Genomic DNA, 11462 nt, shown 5'->3' on the forward strand with positions numbered 1-11462 from the left:
ACACAGCAGCATACGTAGTTCCAGAAATGCCATTGTGTTTGCATAGCCTGTAGAAATGGAGTCCTGGCTGGCTTCCTCATAGCTCTTGCTCCGAGTCCCCTCTCAGAATTCCCCCATGGGCATTTACCAGGTTCTTGTTACCACTGCCAGAGCCTCACCCCACCTCCTGATAGCCTTGGCCTCCTTGAGATTGGCTATAAATATGGAGACAAAGAGACCAGCTTAGTCTGCAGTATCTTAAGACATGTTGCTGACCTCATACTGTGTTATAGGTGTTTATGGGAGCAGGTCTATTAAGCCTGACTTAAAATAAACTGTGACAAAGTTTTCATAATTCTTCCAGGGAAGTTGATATCCTACAAATGTGATCTCTACCCCTAATCTGGAAAGTTTTGTCTTTGGGAACTTAATCCTGTGCATATGTTGTGACATACAGTACCTGACTGTATGTTATTTCTTGGAATGGTCCCAGATGGATTTTTGGTGCTTTTAATTCTTGGCACTAAGGATCCCACTGAGAGCCATCTATGTCATTGGTAGATAAAGTGAATTCCAGAACTGTATTAAATATATACATCAGAAGGGGGAAAAGTGAAAAAAATCCAGTGCAAAGGATTAGACTGTCCTATTACAAAAGGGAATGTAACGGCCATTGGATATTCATGTCCATAGGTAAGGACATATAAAATATTAGAAACCTATGCTAGTGCATAACCGGGACAACATGGGGACACCAAGAGATGCAGGCCAGGGCATGTCTGAGATGGTCCTTGGTTTCTGACCACAGTCCTTTAAGCTGGGCTCCATGCCTAGTCTGTCCAATTTGGTTTGAGAATTCTCTCCATCCTTCTCCTCAAACCTTTCTTATCTTAGGACTTAGACTATAGAGCAAATGGAACCCTTTTTATTGAAGACTATTGAACAACCAAGGAACATATAAAAAGAAAACTTTTCTCTGGAGAGATAAAGGGTATTTAACTTATCTGCTTTTAAAATTGAGAATTAAGAATAGAAAATAGAAGCTTTACTAAAGCAGTTAAATAATAAGGGAAAAGAGTTGGGAGAGAAGAGAAAGATGATAATAAAAAAGAAAAACAAAGGAGAGGAAGAGAGAGAATGAGGTCCAGAGAGAGAAACAGCAGGTGAGGGAAGGACAAAGAGATGGAAGAACAGAGTGTGGGAGAGATAGGGGAAGGGAGCAAACACAGAGAAGGACAGAGGCAGGCAGACCAGAGTTAAGAGTGTGGCTTCAGTGCCAGAGATGTGGATTCTAACTCTATAAAAACCCTACTTAGTGGTGAGATAATGAAAGAATTCCTTGAGATCAGGAATGAGACTAGGATGGCTACTGTAACTACTTCTATTCAACCTCATACTGGAGGTCTGAGCTAGTGGAGTAAAACAAGAAAAACAAATGTAAGGAAAGGAAGAAATAAAACTTACTATGCATAGGTTTGTGTGCACAGAAAAATCCCCAAGTGACTTTAGCAAGGTCTCTGAGTAGAAGGTCAACATACAAAAATCGATTGCATTTCTATATGTGAGTGCAAATAAAGAAAAATTTACAAAATTAGGTTTCAGTAACACTAAAAACTTCAGACACCTTTTTGAGCCTCATTTTTCTCAGTGTAAAGTTAGAGCCACAACAACAACAATAGCGGCATCCGCTGGGTTTACTCAGTACCTCCAGTAGGCCAGACGTTGTTCTAAATGTCCACGTGGATTCTTTATTCCAACCTTCACAGCAACCCTTTAATGTTTGTTGTGAGGATTAAATGGGGAAATGTATGTAAATTACCTTGCATATAATAAATTCTTAATAAATTAGCAATATAAAAGCAATCATTATTTTAGAGAGACTCATAGACTCAGTTGTTAGTAGAACTAAGCTGCTATTCATTTGGCTTAAGATTTGTAGAATAAACAGTACTGTATTATTGTTGTTTTTTAAAAAAAATTTAAATAGCTCCTTAATTCATTTATTCAGCTAGGCACTGCTCTTGGGTTGAGGAATGCAGATTGTAAGCAAAATAGACAAAATCCATGCCCTAATTTCCAGTTTACTAGGGGAAGCAGACATTAATGAGATGGTGTCACAGATTGTGCTATGAGAATCAAGTCCCAGGCGTTGTGAGAGCATAAAGGGGGGATTTCTTGTGGGCTGCATCTCCCCTCTCCCTCTCACCACCCCCCACTAACAGCCTGCCTCTGCCCTGTCTTTGCACCTGCAGCACTCTACTTCCGTGAGCATTATGGGTTTTTCCAACACTCTGGAGATGGAGCTGTCCTCTACCAGGCTGGCGAGGGCCTTGGAGCCACAGATCCAGAGTGTGGGCAGTCTGACAGCTGGGCCCCTGCAGGCAGCACCGAGCCTGCTGAGTGGCCCCCCAGCAACTGTGTCCAGCCTGACGAGTGGTCATAACCAGGCCATGCCCCGCCTGACCGTCAGTCACCTGCAGACTGTGCCCAGCCTTATGCGTGGCACTCCCCAGTCCGTGCCCAACCTGATGAGTGATTCCCCTCAGGCCATCACCAGCCTGGCGAGTGATCACTCACATGCTGGGCCCAACCTGATTCCTGGTCCCGCGCAGGCCTTGCCAAGTCTGGCAGCTTGTCCTCTGCAGAGCGTGCCTCCGGCTTCTGACATGCCGCCGGAAACGGGATCCAGCTGTAGTCCTGGCTCTGGCCGAGCTGCAGGGAGCCTGTGCCCTGGAGATCGGGCTGACGCCTCCCTGGGGAATGCCCTGTGTAAGGTAAGTCCTGGGAGAACACCATTCAACTTCCTCTGCTTATCACTGGACAAAGGGTGGCCCCTGAAGACCTTATCCTGATTTTAGCTTAACAGTTCTGTGACCACTCATGGCAAAAGTATCTGATTGCTTTGATTCATGTTGGTGTTTTACTTTTGACAGATGGAAAGTGAGGATTCCACCCGTTTTGCTGACTCTCTGGGACAAGGCCCCACAGCCCCTGGTCTGGATGTTTCCAAGGACTTGGCTATCCCCTCAGAACTGGAGGAGCCAATCAACCTCTCTGTGAAAAAGCCACCGCTGGTTCCAGTGGTCAGCACATCCATGGCTCTGCAGCAGTACCAGGGCCCAAAAGGTGAGAATCAAGTAAGCTGCCTGCCTTTCCGGCTGGCCACAGACTTGAGCAGGTAGGCTCGCTATTTCCAGGTGAGATAGAGGTCAGCAGACAGGCTCTGAGCCCGAGGGGGCAGTGTTTCTCTCTCAGGCCAGCTTTACTCCTCCCCTCCAGAACTGACTGACTGATTTCTGTTCCGTTTCCCTCACTGCGGCCATGGCTGATCCAGGCTTGACCAGGACTTAGCCTCCTTGGAACACTCTCCATACACACAGCTTCGGGGGTCTGGATTAGCGGTAGTGAGTAACAGGAAGCACTCACCTCAGAAAGGCTAATCTTGGCAAACTATTTTAGGGAAAAGGGCGTGTGTGACTTTGGAGTCAGATAGATCTAAGTTGGAAAAACCGCTCTGTCTCTCTGTTTGATCCTGGGCAAGATACCTAACTTTCTGATCTGGTTTCTTTATGAATGGGGGCTAATCTTATGGGGCTAGCCCCCATAGGCTGTGGTGAAATCACTTGGGACTTAGTCTGTAGTAACAAGAAATTGACTTGCACCAGCAGGAATAGGGATTTGTGTTGTGCCTCGTAGTACAGGGAATTTGGACCAGTGGAGATGGCCTCAAATCCTCTTCTCAGCTACCTACACCCCTGCTCAGTGGGGCTAGGCTACAGTTCCTTTCTTTTGTGGAAGGTGAGGGCTAGTTGGGACGTTAGGAAGCAACTGCCTAGTGATCATAGGGGACTTTTTCAGTCCAGTGTATGTTCAGTTTGTAATGATCAGTCTATTTCCTATACATTTAATAAATGAAAACAGCACTTTCCCCCCTTTTCTTCCTTACACTGACTGAATGAGCAACTGAAAAAATATTGGTTCTTATTAATTGCACAATCACAGAACCCTACCTTTTAAGCGGTAATTTTTTTTGATCTCGCTGGCCTGTAGAAAGTGCCCAGGACAGTGCCTGGTGCTGAGAGGGAGCCAGCAAATGCTGGTTTCCTGCTCTCTCCCCGCACTGCCTCCTGCCCGCCTACACAGACTGCACTGCTCAGAGCAGGGCTCCTGGGAGCCTCCTGCCCGGGTGTTGCGAGCTGGGGCCTCAGGCAGTCCTAGATTCCCAGCACTTGGCTGAAAAGGCAGAGGCTGGACAGAATGACTCCTGAGAGCTGGTAACACCAGTGTATGGGGAACAAGTGATTTCTGAGCTCACTTTGAAGGTGAGAAGCTGGCCTCGCCATGCCTGACCCAGCAACACTCACCCCCAGGCAGCATCTGAATATTGTCTGTTTTTTATCTGTTTAAAAGTTGGCCCTCTTCCCGTCTCAGGGAGGAGAGCCATGGCATGATTGTCACCACTGTGAATGATTACCATGTGCGTAACAATTGTGTGACAAGTGTGCGGCCAGAGGTATGAGTAACAGATGTGAGTGCAAGGTGTGGGTGACAGGATGTGTTGTCATAAATACATGTCACAAGTATTCATTTGTCTTCTACCTCAGAGTATGAGAATTTGGAACATGGAGACCGAGAGCTGGATGCAAAAGAGAACCAGAGCGTCAGGTAACAGACTCTTGGTCCAACCTCTTTCTCCCCCCTCCCTGCCCCACTTCATGTCCTGGGAGGTTGGCACAGGAAGTAAGCATCCTTGATGACTTAACTAGAAGCAGAAGTTAGCCTGCAACTGTCTTCTTCAACCCCCCGCGTGGGGTCTGTGTTGCTGGGTGTCTGGGAGGGTTGTAGGAGGATGTCATGGCTCCTGCACTGTGAGGCACGCTCTCTCTGTGCAGTCCTCCCTCTTCCAGGATCCCCCCTTCTTTGACCAAAGGGCTCTCAGAGGCACAGCTGGGCAGGAGGGCGGAATATGGTCCTGCCGAGGGTTGGACTGAGGAGGTCTTGAGCAGTAATTCAGTTGTGGGATCAGGGATGAGCCAGCCTTTGAGGTTGGAGCCAGAGGAGGCTCCCACAGGTGTCGCTCTTGCCATAGGCCCTTCGCTAGTGAGCCCAAGATCCCCTATGTGCGCCTGGAACGACTCAAGATCTGTGCTGCCTCCTCGGGAGAGATGCCTGTGTTCAAGCTGAAGCCACAGAAGAATGATCAGGATGGGAGCTTCCTGCTGATCATCGAGTGTGGCTCTGAATCTTCCAGCATGTCCATTAAGGTACACTTCGCTCTGCTTTGGCCTTGAACCTGGGCCCGGCCTAGGAGTGTCTCTTTTCTCTCTGCTACTGCCAGAATTCCGGCTCTGGCCTTGTCCTGGGTCTCCGAGTGGGGCTGCAGCTTGGCCAGACTTTGTCCCCTGCTTAAGGGGCCCGTGAGATGTGCATTAGGAGTGAGCTACCAGCGATCATGGGCTTGGCTGGCTTGTGGTCCTGGCATAAGTCCGTGCTCAGGGCTTGTCAGTCCCTCCTCGCCCTCCCTTCCTCGGCAACCTACTGGTGGTATGTTCTGACTGCTCAGGCTCGCTTCTTCCCCAAGGTTAGTCAGAACAACCTGCCCGATGCCATCCAGGCCCCAAGTCTGGGGGGAAGAAAGGTCACTGTCACATCTCTGGCTGGGCAGCGGTCACCCGAGGTGGAGGGGGCATCTCCTGAAGAACACAGACTCATTCCTCGAGCCCCTGGAGCCAAGAAGGGACCCCCAGCACCAATAGAGAATGAGGACTTCTGTGCCGTGTGCCTCAATGGGGGGGAGTTGCTGTGCTGCGACCGCTGCCCCAAAGTGTACCACCTTTCCTGCCACTTGCCAGCCTTGCTCAGCTTCCCAGGGTGAGTCCTGCCATCCAGGGCCGTTGCCTGGCTAGCAGGGGGCCTTCCAAGGGTGACTATTCCAGGCCACGCCCACGGGTGGACTCCCTCCCCTCCCTGACCTGTATGAATTGCAGGTCTGTGGGTTAGTGGTCCTGTATCTGCGTTCCTTCTGCACACTGAAAGGTGGGCGTTTGACACTCAGGGGGCTTCCCTTCCTTCTCTGTTCCCAGCCTCCTCCTGCACACAGATTGTCCCCATAGTCCTGCCCCAGCTCCTTCCTAAATCCTCTTTTCCTGTAGTCGTTTAATCCCGAGTTACTGAATTTCTCTTAAGCTTGTGGCTAGGAAGCCATTCCCTATAGGAAGAACTAGGGACTCGATTTCCCAGCCTTGGGGCACAGGGACAGAGGCGGGAGCTCTGGGCAATGTGCTGAGGCTAACCTGGCCCACCCGCCTCCGCAGGGGAGACTGGGTGTGTACCTTGTGCCGCAGCCTGACCCAGCCCGAGATGGAGTACGACTGTGAGAATGCCCGCTATAACCAGCCTGGAGTACGGACCCCTCCTGGCCTGAGCATATCTGACCAGAAGGTAGGCAGCAGTCTCCGGGAACAGACAAGGTTCCCTGCCCAAGGCGGCCTCCCTGTGCCAATGGCCTGAGGCCTTTCCGAGGGGATGCGAGGCTTCTCCAGGTGCCTCTCTTTGGGGCTATGCCTCACAGCGTGGCCCATTGAGAGTTTGCTGTGACTTTCCTTCTGCCAGCTGTTTTCCTCTGGCCTGGGAGGCTGGACTGTTCCTTAGTATGGTGGCTCTATTCTGTAGGACAGAGCCAACCCCTCTAGAGTTGTCAGGGTGACTATGCTTAGTTCTTACTGAGGTGGGGCCAGAACAAAGTAACGCTATTGCCAATTCTGATTTCTGCAGAAGTGTGAGAAGCTGGTACTGTCCTTGTGCTGCAATAGCCTCAGCCTGCCTTTCCATGAACCTGTCAGCCCGCTGGTAAGGAAGGCCCCACTGTTTCTGCCTGCTTTCTGCGTAGAGGGCCCTCGGCCTGGGGGCAGGTCATGGTGGTACTCAGGTGGGCTCCGAGCACAGCCACTGGAAGTATAGTCCTCTGTGGATGGACCAGGGGGCCATGGCCACCACAGCCCCCCAACCCCGCAACTGCAGCTGCATCAGACCTGACTTGACAAGTAAAACATTCCTCCTTTCCCCCTTCTCTTTGTCTTCTTTCTCTACACTTTTTTTCTTCTTGCTGCCTTTCTTTCTTATGTTCTTTCACATGTATTCCAACCCAATCTCCATCTCTCCTTCCTTCTTGTCTATACCTTTACTTCTCTCTTCCTGCTTTGCCTCCTTGTCCCCCAGGCCCGCCATTACTACCAGATTATCAAGAGGCCTATGGACCTGTCCATCATTCGGAGGAAGCTGCAGAAGAAGGACCCAGCTCACTACACCACTCCGGAGGAGGTGGTGTCGGACATGCGCCTCATGTTCTGGAACTGTGCGAAGTTCAACTATGTATGTCTTGCCTGTTTTGCCTCTCGCCTATTTCCTGGTGACCCCAAGACTATCATGGCTGGATGGGATGTTGGTTTTGGTCCTGGGCTGCTTATGAGGACCTGGGAGTAGACTCCTGGGGCCTGTTGTAGTAGTGAGTGTTAAAAGCTTTCTCCCACCTTTGGGCCTCAGTATGGACTCTGGAGGAAGATAGGGGTGGTGAGGGGAGGAGGGGTGCTAATGACTGGCCATCTGTGGGTACCTGTCAGGGTTACTTCTGCTTTAAAGGCTAATACCAAGCTGGTTACTCTGAGTCCTGAGGGCAAAAACACCAAGTTGCAGACATCCAGGAGACCCAGCTAGGCTTTGTGCTCTTTGTATAGCTCTTGATGGACCTGGAAGAGGTGGGCTGGTGGCAGCGGGCCAGACCATCACTGTTTTCCTCCCTCTTCAGCCCGATTCTGAGGTGGCAGAGGCCGGGCGCTGCCTGGAAGTGTTCTTTGAGGGCTGGTTGAAGGAGATCTACCCGGAGAGACAGTTTGCCCAGCCAAGGCAGGAGGACTCAGACTCCGAGGAGGTGTCTAGTGAGAGTGCGTGTTCCACTCCCCAGGGCTTCCCGTGGCCCCCCTACATGCAGGAGGGCATCCAACCCAAGAGGCGGCGGCGACACATGGTAAAGTGTGGCTGCCAGCTGGCAGGCGGGTGGGTGACTGGGCAGGCAGGGGGCACGTGGGCAGCATGTACAGAGCAACCTGGAGTGAAGCTGCTCAGGTGGCAGGAGAGAGTAGTGACAATGAATTCTCACTCCCACCCCCTAAGAGGAAGGCAGGGCAGAGGGGGCCCCTCAACTCCAATTACCCTAAGGTTCAAAATTCAGAGAGGTGGATGTCCTTGTCTGGGGTCACTCCGTAAATTAACGGAGGAATCAGGATGAGAATCGAGGTCTCCTGACTCCCAGCCCAATGCTGGTTATTCTACACTGTGATGCCCATACGAGGAAAAGTACCTGGTTTCAGTGCCTAATCTCAGCTGGGCTTTGGGAGAAAGGAAGTGATCCATTGAGCCCCTGGGGATAGAGGAGGAAGGGGAGGCATTGCGTGCATCAGATAGAGCTCCTCTGACCTTGCAGCTGGTCCCGCCTATGCAGACCTGAAATAGCAACTCAATACTGTTTAATTTCACTGATATGTATTGCCTGCCCACTGTGAGCCAGGGTCTGACCAGCCACGCCTGGTCATTTACGATACTCTGTACAGCACATTTAGTGGCTTCAATGAGTTTTGCTGTTGCATTCCTGGGGCTCAATAAAACACTTTGTGTCTGGGGATCCCCATCTGGACACTTACAGCCTTTTCACGTTAATAAATCCTACATTTGGCCATTCCCATTCCAAATATATATTTTTTCCTTTCAGGAGAATGAAAGAACAAAAAGAATGACGTTCCGCCTTGCCAACAGCATCTCCCAGGTGTGAGAGCTGGAAGGAGACCGAACACTCTGGCAGATGGCGCCCCATCCTGTCGCCCACTTCTCCCCACCTTTCAGCTCATTCTCTTCAGATTGTGGATGTGAGACAAGTTTTGTCGAGCTGTGTAGTGCCCTTCTTTGCCATTTGCATCTTCCAGCATTTATTTGGGAGCCATAGTGCATCCACTACAGAGAATATTTCAGTAATAAACAGAAAAGGGGGAGGTGTTCTCTATTACCAGAATAATCAGATGTGTAGGGTCCACTTGACAAGACCATGCCTGGTCAGGCTCAGGAGGACCTAAGTTCCTTGGTGAATTCTTCCTGCTGAAGAAAGCAGACTTTCCACACCTTTCAGTGTGCAAGGCTCAGGAGCAAGGTATATATCTGAACCCCTCTGGGGCTCAGAAGAGGGTAAATAAAGGGAGAGAGGTTCTGACACATGGCAGGCCTGTGATCCCTGGTCCGGTACAGCCAAAGACTGTCACTGTTTGCCTTTGCCTGGCCTGCCGGGACAGAGGCACCTGCCCTGGGCAGGATAATGGAGGCTTTTAGAGGCCAGAGGTCTCGAATTGGTGCCTATTTGGGTTCTAACGGTTTTCAGGGTATTTGTTTTTCGTGCCCCCTTTCTTGATGCTGACTTGGGTGGCTGCTGTGAAAGTGCTCTGGATGGTACAGCATTTTTGACTGGGCTGGGTGGCTGTGCAGAGAGTACTTACATCTTCAGGCTAAGATTTCACTGAGCTTAAGAAGATGTCATCTTCAGAGCCAGCCCTCTATGCCACTTTCTTTGGGCTAATGGTAGCTCTTCTTTGGTGTCAGAACCTGCCTTCCTAGAAGTGATTGTTGGTAGCTACCCCTTCATTATCTCCATTTAGAGGTCTGGATCCCAAGTTCTGCTTCAAAAGCTGTGAGGCAGCTGCTGCAGGTAGAGAGTTTCCTGGACAGGGAGAGTGCCCCACAGCCAGCTCACTCTGCTGGGCCTGTCCTCCTGCTTAGAGTGCCCAGTCTTCGCCCTGTCCATGTCCACGGAGCCAAAGATCAGAAGTGAGACCTCTGACGTGCCTGCCCTCAGGCTGTCCACAGCCCAGAAAAAGCCAAGACTCTTCTGGTAGCCCTGTTTTTGTTGGTGGTTGGAGAAAGCCGAGCAACTGGCAGGACCCAGACCTAAACGTTCATGGGAAGTGCCGTGTAGGGTGGAGAGGGGGCAGACCGAGAGGCGAGAAGCCAGTGTCCTTCAGGAACTTCAGGACTTCTAGAAAGCAGAGAGAAGTGTTCTAGAAGCCACGGGAACAGGAACAGAGCTCCAGGCTGCATCGCGAATGGATCTCATGGTCTATTCAGGCTGTTTGGGAGGAAGAAACAGGCAGACACTGTGAGTCCTGTCACCTTACCCACAAAGGCTTGGCTGACAAACAGCCTGGCGCTGATGTCATGGGGGTGGCCATGGACCCAGCCCTTCAATGGCCTGGTGACACAGCGATCCCTGGTCCCGTCACTGACTAGCTAATTTCAATCGGGTCTTAAGTCATGGCTTTATTTCTGCTAAGAGCTGCAGCTTCGGGAAGTTCTCCTTGGCAGGGCCTTGGCTAATGTGAACACTGTGATCAGAGTAAATGTTTCTCCTCTCCTTGTGAGGTGATGGCCCTGCTCGTGTCCTTCTCCACCCAGGCTGGAGGAGCATCTCCACTGCAAAGCAAACGGTGCCCAGGGACTTGCCATTCTTTCACCAGCATTTGCCAAGCTCTCCTAAGCGGGTGGGCTTCCATAATCCCGTTTTCTAGTTTGGGGTAACTACGTCTTTCATATGCCAGGAGCTGGCAGTCTTTGGACTTAGCCCTCTGTTCTTTGGGGCTTTCTGGTTTGGGCTGTGGCCACTCCCCTTTCCATTTTTGAACCTTTTTCTCTGTGTGGGTTGGCTTTGCTGGGTCCCCCCCTGTATTTACCTCACTAACTCCTGCTCTTGGTAATCTTTCCTTTGCGTGGCCCACGTTCCAGCCTCCTCTGAGTGGGCTCCATGGTGCTTTGTGTTGGGCAACCAGGTGAAGGCTGTGACTGGCTCAGATTTGATTGAGATCCTTGCCCAGGACCAGTTGGAGGCCACAAATATGAATCAGAAATGCCTGGTTAGATGCTTGGCTTCCCTTCTATCAGTGAAGCTTCCAGCTTGGGTATAGCCTGATAGGGGCCCAGGGATCAGCACGCTGGGCCAGAGGACCTCAGTGCTGTGGTAGAGTCACATTTTCCCTTCCGATCACAGAGACCCTGCATGCTGAGAGGCTCCCTTCAGGCGCCTGATTTGGGAGGGGCAGGAGGTCTGGGGTCCTTTCCTTCAAGGGTTCGAGGCCCTGGCCCATCACACCATCCCTACACTGCTTACCTATAGCACTGCCCTCTCTCTGGTTTTTCCTGAATGCTTAGCACCAATGTTTTGAGTCATGGTTATGTTTTATTTTGTTTTTGCATGCAGAAAACAGATCATGACTTTTTAGAATTTTTTTCTTCTTTTAAAGCTACTAGCTGCATGATTGACTTCAGTGGCTCTTTGAAAGCACTTGAGCTGATCGATCCTGCTTTTGAATTAGTCTGATAATGGCCTCATTTTGAAGTCAGTCAAGTCCTTTGACCCTTGACAAAGTCAGGAAACGGAGGTACTATAAGTTCTG

The 11462-nt window shown here is 50.6% G+C and overlaps 1 protein-coding gene across 6 annotated transcripts in view; it reads left to right on the plus strand.

Moving 5' to 3' along the window:
* The window catches only part of TRIM66 (tripartite motif containing 66), a 65910-nt gene extending 54454 nt beyond the window's left edge, over positions 1-11456 (plus strand). For all 6 annotated transcript variants that reach the window (XM_019629279.1, XM_019629281.1, XM_019629284.1 and 3 more), the window contains 10 exons: positions 2232-2753; positions 2913-3105; positions 4584-4644; positions 5069-5243; positions 5561-5850; positions 6294-6420; positions 6754-6828; positions 7198-7350; positions 7784-8002; positions 8744-11456. In XM_019629279.1, coding sequence (XP_019484824.1) covers positions 2232-2753; positions 2913-3105; positions 4584-4644; positions 5069-5243; positions 5561-5850; positions 6294-6420; positions 6754-6828; positions 7198-7350; positions 7784-8002; positions 8744-8803 — 1875 coding nt within the window. In that variant the 3' untranslated portion in view covers positions 8804-11456. The remainder of the gene's footprint in view (positions 1-2231; positions 2754-2912; positions 3106-4583; positions 4645-5068; positions 5244-5560; positions 5851-6293; positions 6421-6753; positions 6829-7197; positions 7351-7783; positions 8003-8743) is intronic.
* Positions 11457-11462: the final 6 nt, after the last annotated feature.

The sequence above is a fragment of the Hipposideros armiger genome, unplaced genomic scaffold (genome assembly GCF_001890085.2).
Source record: "Hipposideros armiger isolate ML-2016 unplaced genomic scaffold, ASM189008v1 scaffold_834, whole genome shotgun sequence".
Classification (NCBI taxonomy): Eukaryota; Metazoa; Chordata; class Mammalia; order Chiroptera; family Hipposideridae; genus Hipposideros; species Hipposideros armiger.